This window comes from Zootoca vivipara, chromosome 3 (genome assembly GCF_963506605.1).
Source record: "Zootoca vivipara chromosome 3, rZooViv1.1, whole genome shotgun sequence".
In the NCBI taxonomy this organism is placed as follows: Eukaryota; Metazoa; Chordata; class Lepidosauria; order Squamata; family Lacertidae; genus Zootoca; species Zootoca vivipara.
Genome location: NC_083278.1, coordinates 16,241,101 through 16,257,090, shown reverse-complemented (window position 1 = coordinate 16,257,090; position 15,990 = coordinate 16,241,101). Strand labels below are relative to the sequence as shown.

General features: G+C 40.8%; 1 protein-coding gene across 2 annotated transcripts in view; it reads left to right on the top strand.

Annotated features, from left to right (window-relative positions):
* The first annotated feature begins 1,018 nt into the window (after positions 1-1,018).
* Positions 1,019-15,990, top strand: part of WDR35 (WD repeat domain 35) — a 35,253-nt gene continuing 20,281 nt past the window's right edge. The window contains exons 1-12 of one of the 2 annotated variants that reach the window (XM_060272431.1): positions 1,019-1,134; positions 3,220-3,337; positions 4,002-4,073; positions 5,434-5,526; positions 7,016-7,144; positions 8,262-8,392; positions 8,989-9,154; positions 9,314-9,459; positions 9,944-10,069; positions 10,869-11,054; positions 12,686-12,718; positions 13,369-13,429. In XM_060272431.1, coding sequence (XP_060128414.1) covers positions 1,111-1,134; positions 3,220-3,337; positions 4,002-4,073; positions 5,434-5,526; positions 7,016-7,144; positions 8,262-8,392; positions 8,989-9,154; positions 9,314-9,459; positions 9,944-10,069; positions 10,869-11,054; positions 12,686-12,718; positions 13,369-13,429 — 1,285 coding nt within the window. In that variant the 5' untranslated portion in view covers positions 1,019-1,110. The remainder of the gene's footprint in view (positions 1,135-3,219; positions 3,338-4,001; positions 4,074-5,433; positions 5,527-7,015; positions 7,145-8,261; positions 8,393-8,988; positions 9,155-9,313; positions 9,460-9,943; positions 10,070-10,868; positions 11,055-12,685; positions 12,719-13,368; positions 13,430-15,990) is intronic. The other variant, XM_060272432.1, reaches the window with a different exon arrangement.

Genomic DNA, 15,990 nt, shown 5'->3' with positions numbered 1-15,990 from the left:
AACGCAATGGAAAAAACCATGTAGTAATAATAGTACAGTAATGATCTTCTGCAATGCTCCCTTCTGCACAATTATTATAGGAGCAGGAGCGCAGTCCTCTTGCAGAAGAACCGTGTACACCACCTTGAGCTCATTTGAAGGAAAAGGGGGCATATAAATGTAATAATAATAATCTGCTGCAATGACCCTTTCTGCACAATTTTTATAGGAGCAGGAGTGCACTTGGCTCAGCTGGCTGATCCTATTTTTCCATTCGTTTTTGCCCTTCCCTTTGTTCACCGGCTTCCAAAATCCAAAACTTTTAAGCAGCGGTGGTGGTGTGTGTGTGTGCTAGAAGAGTTAACCCAAAGGAATACAGAGATGTGAGATTTAGCTACGGTATTAATGATAAACTAACATGTGTTCTCGAAGCTATGAACATGTTTGACCAAACTGCGGGAGGCAGTGCAAGACTAAACAACAAACATGTGTCATTAAGGTATGACGGGGAATGGGCAGGAGAAATGATTTGGAGGAGTTATGGAAGGTACGGTATTTGTAGAATTTATACTGCTAAAACGGAAAAGGGCTCAAACCATCGCAAGGAGTGTTGAAATTCTGGGAGGTTGAATAGTTACAATGGAATGGTCCCGTTGGACCATTTTTATTCTTATTTATCTATGATTATTACTTTGTACGGTTATGGGCGGCATATAAACAATGCATCGTCGTTGTTCTTGTTCTTATTACGGAAACCAGGGAGCAAAACAGTCGCGAATTATGGAGGAGCAATGACATTTTGTTGTTGTTGTTGTTGTTGTTGTTGTTGTTTTGCAGCAGCGCGCACGAAGCCGCAGAATAGGCGAAGAGGAGGAAGCAGGGGGCGCGTGGACAAGGCTTGAAATGCCGCGGGAGACTTGGATTTCCTTTCCTTTTTTGTCGTTGTTGTTGTTGCTGCTGCTGCTGTTGCTGTTCTTAAATTTTATTTCCTTTCCTTTCTCTTCTGACCCGGAAGCTTTTCTTCCGAGGCAGCGGCGGGTTGCTAAGGCTAGCCGGAGGCGCTAGGCCTCTGTTGCCATGGAGACGGCGGCGGCGCGCGCGTGAATCGATAGGAGGAAGACTCTCGGCAGGATGTTTGTCTACCTAAGCAAGAAGGTAAAGGCTTTCGTGTGGTTTTTTTTTGGGGGGGGGGAGGCGAAATCTGGGGAGGCGGTTAAAGCGGGGCTGCCTTGAAATCACACAAACATCCCCCGGACCTTCGGGGGGCGCAAGGCGCATGCTCCAAAAGTTCACTTTCCTCCTAAAAAGTGCTTTTTCTCCCCCGAGAGCGACCCTCCCCTTTGCTACCATCACTGCTTTCCCTCGCCTGCGCTTGTTGTTGTTTTCGGATTGCAGTCAGAAGAGATCCTCGTTTGTTGTTGTTGTTGTTGGTGGTGGTGGTGGTGGTGGTAGGCACGTGTCGAAGCGCCTCACACGGGACACCCGCCGCGCGTTTTCGTCGCCCGAGGGTTTAGACGCGAGTTCCGTGTAGGTCGAGGGTGACGCTCCCCAAACTTGGGACTCCAGCTGTTTTCGGACAGCAGTCTTCATCCTCCATGAACCTTTGCTAGCTAGGCACGACGGGAGTTGTAGCCGGAAAACAACCGGAGAACCCAAGTTTGGGAAACCCTGGTTGGGAACGTCTGAATGTGCACGTAGCGCCAGGACGGAGCAGTGGTTCCTAACCTTTTTTGGGCCATGCTCCACCTAAGCATCTCTAAAATCCTGATGCCTCCATTCTGTGACATATAATTTTTTATTATTCAAAAAGTGAACTATTCAAGTGGAGGAAGCTTAAAAGGCCATTAACTTAATAACTCATTCTCAAATTACCCCCCCAAAAAACAGCAAATTGCCCCCCTATGGTGCATGTGCCCCCACATTGTGAACCACAGGCCAGGAGGGAAGTGGGACATGACCACAATAAGATTATTATTTTTTACACAGTTGTTTGTTGTTTTTATGAAAGGTGCTTAGTCCCATTGATTTACATGTTGAATATTGTTACCTTGCTGTCATACCCAACATTTCTCTGATGAAAATAAGGACAGCCTATTCAATAATAATAATAATAATAATAATAATAGCAATAATATTTATACCCCACCCATCTGAGTGGCTTGTCCCAGCCACTCCAGGTGGTTCCCAACATATAAACATAAAAATAAAAAAGCTTCCCAATACCGGGGTGCCTTCAGATGTCTTCTAAAGTAGAGTTACTTATCTCCTTGGTTTTGGGGGACGGATGGAGGTGTGCATAACTCCATACCCTCCAACATTTCTCCTATGAAAATAGGGACCACCTAAGAAAAAGTGGGGCATTCCAGGATCAAATCAGAAACTGGGACAGCTGCTGTAAATCTAGGGCTGTCCCTGGAAAATAGGGACACTTGGAGGGTCTGCTGTGTCAAAACTACAACAGTAAAACCCCACCTCATTTAATTCCTCCAGATTGTGTCAGCTATTCCCTCTGGGCCACTAACTAATACATTAAACCTTTCTGATACTGGAGCAACGTTTGAAGCTTTCAATAGTTATTTTTTTACCACTTTTGGTGTTATTTTCCCCTCTGTTTGACCCCCATGTTGCCCCAGAAACCTTTTCATTTCAGTCGTATAGCCTGAATAGAACTTCTTACAGTTTATAAAGCTCTTTAAGGCAGGGGCCTGTCTTTTGCTTATACAGTCGTACCTTGGAAATAAAACGGAATCCGTTCCTGAAGTCTGTTCGACTTCCAAAACGTTTGGAAATCAAAGTGCGGCTTCTGATTGGCTGCAGGAAGCTCCTGCAGCCAATCAGAAGCCACGGAAGCCGCACTGGATGTTTGGCTTCTGAAAATCATTCAAAAACTGGAACACTCACTTCCAGGTTTTGATCGTTCGGGAGCCAATTTTTTCGGGAGCCAAGGAGTTTGAGATCCAAGGTATGACTGTATTACCATTTAAAGCACCATGTATACTGGAGAAGCGATGTGAGTCACACCATACATTTAAAGCACCTCACCCTCCAAGAATGGGAATTGTAGTTTGTTAAGGGCGCTGGAAATTGTGGCACTGCAAAAAGATAACCACTGTTCCCAGAATTCTTGCCAGGGGTGGGGTGTATGCGCTTTGAATTTATGATGTGCAACCGGTCCATATTTTGAAGTCAGCAATTTTGAACTTGGTTTCAATTTCCATAACGAAACCATCTTCCTTTCAGATTACAATTCCTGGCAATGTTCGGCTAAGATCTATTTCTTGGAGCAAGGACCAGGGCTATATAGCATGTGGGGGAGAAGATGGTCTGCTGAAAGTTTTAAAATTGGAGACAAAAACAGGTAAGTGACACTTCCGTTGCACCTATCAGATATTTGAAAACAGTTACTAGCATTGCATCAGTACAATCTGGTTCCCATTCTGTGGTGGCATATGATGGTCTCTCTTTTGCTCTGTAGCTGGTCTGTCAACTTGCTCCTTCTATGGCTGATAGTGTGGTCACACTATCCTGAGTTATTGTAGCAGTGCAATGCCCTCGATGTTTTGCTGTCGCAGTGCAACACACTCAATCTGATCTGACATTTTCATTGCGTGATAGGCATATGGATGAGTGCAATCAACCATTTTTCTGGTCCTGTGATGCAAACACCAGGGAATCCTATACAAACATGCAGAAAGTGGGTTCATGGGGCAAGTTTTGTGAGCTCTAAGGGGACTGTGGATAGGTTTGGTGAAGTGGAATGGTACGTATTTATGGGATGGAGGCTGGGGAGAAGGGAAGCGAGAGGGAGATGGGTGGGCAGCCCAGGCAAGCCATGGAGAAGCTCTAAGGAATTAGACTTTAGTCCACCTTTCCCCCACATTTTGCATCCCTGTTTCTGATGGTTGGGTACCCCTGAGTATATGTGGATATGTTGTTAAGAACTGCAGAGGCTTTGTGCTACAGGGAGAACAATTTAGGATCCCAGCCTTTGTTTTAAAATGATACTTAAACTTCTTTTTTAGATGAATCCAAAGCAAAGGGGCTTGCAGCACCTAGCAATCTCTCAATGAATCAAACCCTGGAAGGTCACACTGGTGAGAGTCATTATGATTCTGTATTTAATATACATTCATTATAGACTAGTTTAAAATTGCATGCTGAATAAGGTGTTCAGAAACCAATGCACTTTCCATTGATATTTTTTTTATCTTTATACTTGGAAAGGATTTCAAATATGAAGGGTGTTGAAAAGATCTGTTTTCCTCTATTAATTCATTTATGCAAGAAAACAAACATTAGAGTTCATTGTTTGGCATCTGCTACTGCATGTGCAATTATTACAAGTGAAGTAAAAATATATGTGTTGTACATCTTCGACATCATGTTTTCAGTTTATTTTCTCCTTGTACCATCTAACAGCATATTAATGTTTCAGGCGGGGTACATTGTTAGATAAGCAACGGCAAATATCAGCCACAGTTCTTCAAGATTTAAAAGATGTAATTGCCTGCATCTATTTATTTTTATTAAAATGTTACATTCAATATATCATTAGGTTTGTAGTCTTTGTACCTCCAATACACCCCTTTCCTCCTGCAATTTCACGTCACTTTATTAAGGGTATGTATAAATCGCTTATCATTTCAGCATGCCAAAGTGGTATAGAAGATTAACATGTTAAAATTCAATTATACAAAGAGAAAAATAAGTGAAAAGCATCATGTAAGGGTCTTGAATCTAGCAAAGACTCCTGTGAGTGGACACGGGAGAAGGTGAATTCCAAATTTCCCATATATCCCCAAAATATGCTAAAAGACCCTAGTGCCCTCAATCTTCCCCAACATCAGGGTCTTTTCCAGGGAGTCTTCTCTTCTCACGAGGTGGCCAAAGTATTGGAGCCTCAGCTTCAGGATCTGTCCTTCCAGTGAGCACTCAGGGCTGATTTCCTTCAGAATGGATAGGTTTGATCTTCTTGCAGTCCATGGGACTCTCAAGAGTCTCCTCCAGCACCATAATTCAAAAGCATCAATTCTTCGGCGATCAGCCTTCTTTATGGTCCAGCTCTCACTTCCATACATCACTACTGGGAGAGCTCACAAATACTGTTACAGTAATACCTCCACAAACGTCCGCCTCATCTAGCGTCCATTCCAGCGAACGTCCACGGCAAACCCGGAAGTACCGGAACGGGTTACTTCTGGGTTTGCCGCTCACGCATGCGCAGAAGCACAAACCGCTCCACACGCGTGCGCAAACACAGTGCTTTGCCCTGCGTCCTTTTCGGCTAGCAGCCGAGGCTCCAGAATGGATCCCAGCTGCAAAATGAGGTACGGCTGTATATTATTATGACTGATGTTTCTGGATAATTGATTTTTATGAATTAATAACATTTTAATTGTGTGTTATTAACAAAACTGTTGTGATCCAATAATATAATCATCTATAATTTTCTAGGTGCTGTGCAAGTAGTGACTTGGAATGAACAGTATCAGAAATTAACTAGCAGTGATGAGCATGGACTTATTATTGTGTGGATGCTGTATAAAGGTAGACGATTTGTTGGAGATTGGCAATAATATCACAGTGGTATCCCAAGTCTTTATTGTACCTTTGTGGAATCTCAAATAATAGATGCCTTTGAGATTTGTACAATGCTTCTCCAGATTTTTAATTGCTGGTTACAAAGCCGCGAGTAGCATTATTTAATTATTTTAAAAATTATTCTAGGTGCTTACCTAGAATAGATGCTTATTCTTTTTTTAAAAAAAGAGAGAAGAAGAAGATTGAGTTGTAAGTTTTTCCAAGAATTAAATATTAATTAAATATTAAATGTATATAGAATAATGGGGGAGGGGGTCAAATATGAGAAGGGAAGGGCAAGACTCAGGGAGAGCCTATAACTCTAAAAAGGTGTCCCAGATCTCAGAATAGTTGTGCTCTTTGCCCCTTCACAGAGAAAGTAGCCCTTCGATATGCTGCAAGAGAGGAAGTTCCTCCAGCCACTGAGCTACTGGAGGGAGCTGTCCAGTCCTTCCAGTGCTGTAAAGCCAGCCACTTAGCCAGCAATAAAGCACACAGGGCTATTTGATTTATTCTTAAGTTTACATCTTGCCTTTTTGCCCCTCTTCTCACCAACAGCATATCTGCCTTTTAGCCTACATGTATTTTGTTCTGACAGGTTGCCATGTGTAATAGGGCTGTTTGCTGGCATTATTTATAATCACAGCAGCTGATGTGCTTAGATTTTGTTATTTCATGGATTAAGCTTTCTTAAATTCATTGGAAGCTTGCGATTTTTAATAAAGCCAGTTTGAAATTTGGAGTTCTAAAACCATCTTTTTCATAGAACAGGCAGTGTTTCTTTTGTTGTTAATTCTTAGCTCTTTTTGCTCCAATTAAAAATAGATAAGAGTTTTTCCACCAATCATTTAGTATCTTCCCTATAAATATGGGGGGGGGCTGGGATGATGATGATGATGATATTATTATTTCTATGCCGTCCATCTGCCCCAGCCACTCTGGGCAGCTCCCAACAGAATATTCAAAACACGACAAAACGTTGATAAGAACATCAAACATTTAAAACTTCCCAATACAGGGTTGTCTTCAGATGTCTTCTAAGAGTCAAATATTTTTTAATTCCTTGCCACCTGATGGGAGGGCATTCCACAGGGCGGGTGCCACTACTGAGAAGGCCCTCTGCCTGGTTCCATGTAACCTCACTTCTCACTGTGTGGGAACCTCCAGAAGGCCTTCAGTGCTCAATCTCAATCTGAGCAATGGTGGTTGAGATGTTCCTTCAGGTATACAGGGCCAATGCCATCAATCAAAAGATGAGCACGGATTTAAGTCATCATTATTTTGTATTGATTAGTAAATTATTTTAAAATATTTCTTACTATGATTTAACATGCTCCCCAGGTAATGTGCAATGTTTTTGGCAGATAATTCCAACTGGTTTACTTCTAATAGAAATAGTTCAGATGAAGTACAGCAGTGTTGAAGGTGTGGCTAAACATTTATTTTTTGGCTTTAGGTTCTTGGTATGAGGAAATGATCAACAACAGAAATAAATCTGTTGTTCGAAGCATGCGATGGAATGCTGATGGACAAAAAATTTGCATTATCTATGAAGACGGTGCTGTAATTGTTGGTTCTGTGGATGGTAAAGTATCTCCTGTATTACTAGCACACAGAGTATTCTTGTGCTAAATGAAAGACTCTTGTAGCATCGTTCACAGTGGATATGATTCACAAACATTGCAGATGACTTTGCATTTGAATATATTTGCTCTCATAGAATTGTGACTCCTAAAAATTGTATTTTTGTTTGCCAAAATCTTATTGTCCTCCTTTTCAGTTTGCAACTGCTGTGTTGATGATATCTGACCACAGGAATATGGGGGTGACAGCCAATGATGTCTGCCCCCTACCCTTGTATGTTGGTACTTTAGGCCTCTCTCCTCCTTCCTTTCCCCATGTGCCCTCCAAATCTGGAATTTGATGCAGATTTTCAACGGACACAGGGAGAAGGAGAGGGAGGAGAAGCCCCACTGCAAGAGTGGATTCCTGTTTGTGCTACTTTAGAACTCGCCCATGAGGTTTTTACGCTCTGTATTTCTACATTTTTACATATGAAAATGAAAGCTAATAAAAATGAGCTTAAATTCCCTGAGATAAAAGCACATTCTTTGTTTGGTGAATACTATATAAACAGCCATTGAAATCAGGATATGTCTGTATGTCACCTTACCCAATAATTTTAATACATGAATATTATTTTTAATATGTCAAGTAGATTTATTGGAATGTATGATGATATGCAATTAGACTCATGTGTCTATAGCCTGCTAATAGTTGAACACATATACTATCAAAAGCATAGTAAAGACATACTGTCATGTTTACAATGGTTTAGATCAGGCATCCCCAAACTGCAGCCTTCCAGATGTTTTGGCCTACAACTCCCATGATCCCTAGCTAACAGGACCAGTGGTTGGGGAAGATGGGGATTGTAGTCCAAAACATCTGGAGGGCCGAAGTTTGGGGATGCCTGGTTTAGATTCTCAATTTTATTCCATGAATGGAACAAAGCTGTGTTCATGGAACGTTTATATAAAACTAGAAAAGAGAGCAGAATACATTTCTCTTTTTTGCCGTCTATGTTTGCCTGACTTAACATTCATCATTTGAACTTTCGCAGCAGCAATCCTTTAGTATTTTAAGTGTCATAAAATTTATTTTTAGTTGTAGGCTGTGTTGAACGTATTTTCTCTTAAAAGGGAATCGTATTTGGGGAAAGGATTTGAAAGTACAACTCCATCATGTTGCATGGTCTCCAGATGGCAGGACTCTGCTCTTTGGAATGGCAAATGGTGAAATACACATTTATGACAAGAATGGGACTTTTATGGTAAGTTCAGAAGTGTAAGAAGTATAATCCATAGTCTACTATTGGGTGCCTTCACTGTCTGGTTGTTTTCACAGTAGGGAAGATTTTTTTCTGCCTGATCTACACTGGTGCTGCATAAAGTCACTGGTGCTTATCCTTCTGTAATGATGTGCTTAAAAACTGTTCTGCAATCACCACAGGAATTGAAAACAGGAACATGTAATGGTGTTTAATAGAGCACAAATACAGAGGCAGCTGGTTACAGCAACCAATGAAGGTGATTTTACTGAAGCCAGTGCCATCAACTTGGACGGAATGCCAGCACTTTGACTTAATTGATATGTGGATTCCAGCCAGAGTTAGCTGCCTATTTATTCTTTCATTCGTTTATGTACTTCACTTTTGAAAAAAAAAATATCTTGGTTTGCATTGGTTTATATTTAAGCTAAGATTGGTTCTTCCATTCAGCAAACTTACTTGGGAGTAAAACTAATTTAATGCAGTGGGTCTTTCTTTCAAATAAACTTGCACAGCATCAACCTGCACATCTGTTTAAGCCACTGGTGATAGTTTTGTCAAGTTCATTTTTACTTACATATGTTAAATGGTCACTTTAGATGAAAATGAAAATGAACTGTTTGGTGAATGTAACTGGAGCATTCAGTATTGCTGGAATCCACTGGTACCCTGGAACGGAGGGCTACATTGAACCAGATTGTCCTTGCCTTGCTATTTGTTTTGACAATGGAAGATGCCAAATAATGAGACATGAGAATGATCAAAGTAAGCACAACTTCTGATTACTCATTGAAAGAAGCACTGTGAATTTAAGGCTTGGAGGTCTTGCTGGAGGGGGATGTAACTCAGATCTTTTTTTTTTCAGACAAGCTATTTGTAAGAGCTCTGTCTATAACGTTTCTTTTCCAAACTTACAACAACCAGATCCTGTCTTAATTGACGCTGCTCTGAATGTTGTGACTCTCCAGTGGAACCACTGTGGAAATGTCCTGGCTATTGCAGGCTTCCAGAAAATAGCTGGACAAGATAAAGATATAAACGTGGTACAGTTCTACTCTCCATTTGGTGAGGTAAATGCATTTATTTCATTTTCCTATTTGATGTGGTGTACTCTGGTTGGCTAAAATTAAATAGTAGCTCTCTCCATAAATGTTGTCTGTTCCTGTTTTTTAAGAATTTAATTTCAGGAGATACAGTATCACAAATTACCTCTCTCTTTACGTAATCATTTTTAATTGAAAGTTTTCAACATAATATACAATAAAAGACAAGCTAAGCTAAGAGAGAGAGAGAGAAGCCAAAAAAGAAGAGGAGAAAAGAGAAAACAAAAAGAAAAGAGGGGGGGATGCCAAGCTCTTTATCACAGTTATACCTTAACCCTTATTGCACACAAATTACCTCTCTCAAGTCAACCTATTAGATTGGCAAGAAGGCCCAGGCCTTCTTGAGTTCATGTACACCTTTCTTCCAGTCTTACCTGCAAAATATATTCTGCAGTAGGATTGGAATTCCTACAGATAACGTGTAACCAATGAATGGATGGTGTCGTTTCAGCATTTGCGTACCCTGAAGGTTCCAGGCAAACAAGTTTCAGCTCTGTCTTGGGAAGGAGGAGGCTTAAAAATATCACTAGCCGTTGACCAATGTATTTATTTTGCAAATATCCGACCAGACTATAAGGTAAGTAGCTGCAGAATGCCACTTTCACTGGAAGGCTTACAGCGCCATTTGCAAGCATTACAGAAGGAGAAGCCGGAAATTATGATATTAAAATTAATCATCTCTCTGTGATATCACAACACCTCGAAGACCGCCTCTCCCCATCTGAGGCCCCTTTTCATTTGCCTCTTCCATGAGAAGTCCAGAGAGTGGCAACATGAGAATGGGCCTTTTCTGCAGTGGCTCCCCACTTGTGGAATGCTCTCCCAGAGAGGCTCGCCTGGCACCCTCATTACATATCTTTAGGTGCCAAGGAAAAACATTCCTCTTCTCCCAGGGCTTTGGCTAATTAAGCAACCTATGGCCATTTAAACCGAGGTGGGTGAGGTGTAATTGGTTGGGTTTTTTTTGTTATTGTGGTATTTTTGTGTTTTTGTATTGTATTGTATTTGTATTGTAAACTGCCCCATGGTCTAGGATGAAGGGCGGTATATATATTGGTATATTATAATGATAATAATAATAAATAGCAGCAGCTCTTCACCATGTTCATTAGAGTTAGTTATATTCTCTTGAGGAGAATAGTAATGATGAGTGGTAGATATACCAGGGTTCCCCAAACTTGGGTCTCCAGCTGTTTTTGGACTACAACTCCCATCATCCCTAGCTAGCAGGACCAGTGGTCAGGGATGATGGGAATTCTAGTCCCCCCCAAAAGTCTGAAGACCCAAGTTTGGGAAACCCTGCTCTACACTATGAATAATCTCTCTCTATGTTACTCTCTACTATGAATAACAAATAATGTTTTCTTTGTTGACAGTGGGGTTACTGCACTAATACAGTGGTTTATGCATATACCCGACCTGACCGTCCAGAGTACTGTGTGGTCTTCTGGGACATAAAAAACAATGAAAAGTATCTGAAATATGTCAAGAGTCTGATTTCCATTACAACCTGTGGAGACTTCTGCATTTTGGCAACCAAAGCCGATGAAAATCAACTTCAGGTATCCCTAGTTACCTTATAACTCTTGATGAATCACTTTGAATTAGAAAATGGGACAGTTAATTTGTTTGCAGAGCCCTGATAGAAGGTCCACTCATTACCAATTCAGTTCCCTTCAAAGATATAGGAGCTTAACATCCTTGTGGCAAGAACTAGTTAGAAGCTGTAGTTGAAAGCTCTGCTGCAAGTTGTAAATCTTCAAAGCACTGATTTGTTGTTGTTGTTGTTGTTGTTGTTGTTATTTCTGAAGTGTCAATAACATCAGGAGGTGCTGCCTAGAACATAAAATAAGGTAAAGGTAAAGGGACCCCTGACCATTAGGTCCAGTCGTGACCGACTCTGGGGTTGCGCGCTCATCTCGCATTATTGGCCGAGGGAGCCGGTGTATAGCTTCCAGGTCATGTGGCCAGCATGACAAAGCCGCTTCTGGCAAACCAGAGCAGCACATGGAAACGCCGTTTACCTTCCCGCCGTAGCGGTTCCTATTTATCTACTTGCACTTTGATGTGCGTTCGAACTAAACAACAGTAAAACCCTCCCAGCAGGCTTATATTCAAAACAGGTGGGGAATGTTTTTGGCTCCCAATTCGTTGGCCAACCCACCAGTCACAATCCATTGTACAGAGTTCTCAAGAATGAGAAGCACAATGCAAGGAGTGTTGACAAGCCCTGTGCTTTGCAAGCCTTCCTGCGCTGATCCTTTCAACTTGTGGTGGTGCAGGGAAGCTTACAGAGCTCTTTCTTTCTTTCGCTCCTCCTTTCAACCTGCAGTGTTAGACGTTGAAATGAGGAGCATAGGAAGGCTTGCAAAGCTCTCCCCACTATGAGCCTTTCAACCTGCAACATCAGAGGTTGGAACAGAGAGCAGCACAGGAAAGGGCTTTGCAAGCCTTCCCTTCCCCTAGGTGATTCCAAAACTGTGCTGGGGGGCAGAAGCAATTTCCATTACTTGAAAATTGCCTCCCCACTCCTTGAGCAAGCCATGATCCTGCAACCTCTCTGCTGATGGGCAGTTGGGAGTGTGCCTTGCTCCAGCAAAGGAACAATCAAGAGTTTGGATATGTACCTAAGTTTATTTTGCAGCCTTAATGTCACGCTGAATACTGTACTTATGGAGCACCTGCTTTTTAGCTTTCCATTGAGTCTGCTTGATTATGTAAACCAACTCTCTCTAACATTACTAAACCCAAGGAACAGTCCTCCTTTGATGTTGAGAACATGGCTTTGTATTTTGAAATGAGATGCAGTTAGAAAGGACCAGTGCTTTTTTCTTTAGAATGTTTAGGGTTACTCTCATTTTGACTCAAGAAAATCACCATTTTATAGTTCAAATCAGGGGGAAGTAAATACAGTAAATGGACAAAAGTAGAAAGATTCTCAAAATGTTTAGTGCTATGCGTACCCCTGCGTCCCTCCAGAAAAAAGGCACTGGGAAGGACATAGAGCAAAATGCTATGGTGCAAGTAAATTTTTCTACATCACTGTTAATAATTTGGAAGCTATATGGAAGAAATCCAACAGCCTCACTTTTTCTTTTTGCTGTTACATACAATATACTTAGTTTAATTGGTATTCTTTTCTTTGCCAAAAGAATTAATTATTTCCCATATCTCTTGTACAATGCTTACAAAGGAGGAGCACGAAACTGACTCTCTTGGTGCAATGGTAAAACAATTCTTTTATATGCTGCTTTAATGGGTGGCTTATATGGGTATGATGTGATTTACCATTTAGGTATATGTAATCAGCACCCATTTCATTGAATTATAATTTCTGGAACTGCCTCTTTAGATCTGTACTGTTTCACAGAGAGTGATAGTATATTTGACCTTTGAGTGACGTATAAACCCAAAAAATACTATCTTGGCTTCAGAAACCTCACTAAACAGGCAACATGAATTTTACTTAGTTGTGATTAACTTTTCATATTGTTTTCAGTGGGATCCAAGTTCAAGTAATCTAGACTCAACTCATTGATTAGTCAAAGGGATTCAGTAGTGCTTTCTAACATAATATTTTGTGCTTTGCCCTTTCATAAGCAGTGACATTTTGTTGCAAAGGGGTGGTTTCCTTGTTGTGGGGGTGGTTTTAGTGGAAAGGAATTTAGCTTGATACTTTCTTCTCCCCTTAAAAATGATTTAAAAATATTAACTTGTTATGCAATCATAAATCTTGGATGTATTTCCTTGCCTAATCTATATGGGCTCCCTTGGGAGGATACAGATTTAAATAATAATAATATATAATTTGAATTGCCGAATATAGTGGTTTATGTGTTTTGCTTTGGCAGTTATCTGTTTTTAATTTTTCCATAGTATGTACTTGTTCTCTGCAATTCCATTGGTACTCCTCTGGATCCAAAATATATTGACATTGGTAAGCAGATGTTCAGAGTTTTATTGTATTCATTATGCTTCTTGAGCCTTTGCCCCAAATCATTTCAGATTGCAATGGCAATCCAAAATGGCTAACTACTACTTATGCGACAGAGCTGGCAAACTCTTTGCTGTTTAGTGTCTTGAAACATTAGCAAAATGTAATAGAAGTAGGTCTACCTACTACTGCCATTTTAGTATGGCCTACTAGGTCCACTTCTTTTGAAACTAATTGCAAAAGTGACTGTGGGCTGGATACAGACATATGTCCCTCCCTTTGATTGCAGAAGGGATTCTGATGCAGCAGAAACATCCACAAAAATTCCCCAGGAAGCCCCCCCCCCACTACCTCCCACACTGTTCTAGGGCATCCTTCAGCCTTTATGGGGGTTTCGGGGCTGTGTGTCCCACTTTCTGCCCATGGGAGCATCCCATAAGTGGAACTGTGCTCATGTTTAGTCTAAATCCAGTTCCTTGTTAATTGATATTTCTGTTCAGAATGCCAGCTGCATCAGGTAGGAATGGGATTTTAAGCCAATATTATTTTATTGACAAAGCATAGTGTTTTGTAGCCAGTGCTGCCCAGTGCAGACAAAGGCTATTTGATCCAGAAGAGCTTCTGTCACCAGAATGTGGAGGGAGGTGATTTTGTGATTCCCACCCCCTACCCCTTGAAGCCACCAGCACCAGCTTCCATTACGTTCCAAAAGGTTGCCCAATAGGGCGGTTCATTAAAAAAACTTTTTTTTAAAAAAAAAAAAGCCTGCTCCAAAGGTCTTATCCCACTACGCTAGGGATTATACAGCTATATCTGAAATTTCATGCATATCAGTTAATATCTTGACCCATCTCCACAAAAATAGCTGTTTACTTGGCCATTTTCCGTGAAGGCTGAAATTTCAATTCAGTGGAGCAGGGTCAAGATATTAGCTGATATGCATGAAATTTCAAATATAGCTATATAATCCCTAGTGTAGTAAGATAAGACCTTTGGAGCAGGCATTTTTTTAAAAAAAAAAGAAGAAGTTTTTTTTATGAACCGCCCTATTGCCCAATCCTCTGGAGGAGATTTGGGTGATTTGGAAGACTCCATTAAGGAGGAGGAATCACTGAAAATTGCCTTCCCCTCTTTTCCATCAGCAGAGATGCAGCATTGGATGCAACCTAATAATACAATAATAATGAGTAATGCTTGACATTTCAAGGTGCTTCACATATATTGTCCTTTCAAATAGGTAAGGTGGATCTTATTGCAGATGAAGGATTTTTACAAGGCCACTCAGTGCATTTGTGGCTGGGCTGAGAACTGAAATGTTGAACTTCTGGATTCCATCTCAGGAAACTTGTGATTCTCCAGATGTTGCTAGACTACAGTATCCCTACTGGTAATCACTGGCCATGCTGTCTGAGGCTGATGTGAGTTGGAGTCCAACAACATCTGGAAGGCCACAGGTTCCTCATTCCCACACCACATCAGAACATCTGTGCATGTGATTTAAACATATTTGCTCTTTTCAAAAGTGCCGATCATGCTCACTTTTCAAAGGACCCACACATCTGCTGTTTTATTGGGGATATTGTCAATCGTTCTGACTTTTGCAAATATCACTAAAGCATGTGCACTTTATTCATGCAATTCCAATCTTCAAAAACTGTTTAATTTCCAGGTTTCAGTCAAGTACTTGAGCCCAATTTGCAACTGCCTTTCCTTATCAAGTTCCAATTATTTTTAATTATGCATTTGCATGCAGGTTCATCAAAGGCTAATATTTGCCAGGTTTCAATGGGAGGCTTTTAAAATGTATTTACCATGCTCGCTGCTTCTAACAACAGAGCTTGGTAGGCAGAGTAGAAGCATAGTTCCCACTTAACGTTTCTCAATTTCAGTGTTCTATTGCTCATTGGTTATTTCTGCCATAGATATTAAACTATCAAAACGACTGATAGATAAAGCTCAATAGAGATTGTTGATTGCACTGTTTATAGTTGGTGGTAGATGTTAGATCAGCACAACAGAAAGAATCACACTTCAAAGTACCTTGTTACATACTGTGGTACAGGTATTATTGATCTTACCTTTCATTTGTTTTTGTTGCTGTTATTTATTGTTATTAGAAAATTTATAGCCCACTGTTCCTTCCAAAACAGCCCAAAAGAGCACATACACTGTTATGGAATGGGGGATATGGTTGGCCCTCCAGATGCCATTTGACTACAACTCCCATCAGTCCCAGCTAGCATGGCCAGGGATCAGGGATTCTGGGAGTTGCAGTCCAACAACATCTAGGAAGGCCATAGACTCTCCACTTGTGCCCCAAATCCAGTGGAGTGGGGTGGAGACTTCCACTGCTACCTTTTTTCTGCAGAAAACTTTTCATTATTAGGAATGCATTGTTTTGTAAAACTGATAGCATAATGAATACAAGTCAAGTAGGGGAATGGAAATGGATATAATGATAACTCTAAAATCAAAGTTTTTAAAGACAATTATCTATACGAAGCACATGTATTATGAAATAAATGAGAAATGTATACTTGGGTGTGCCAGCATCTATTCTCTAG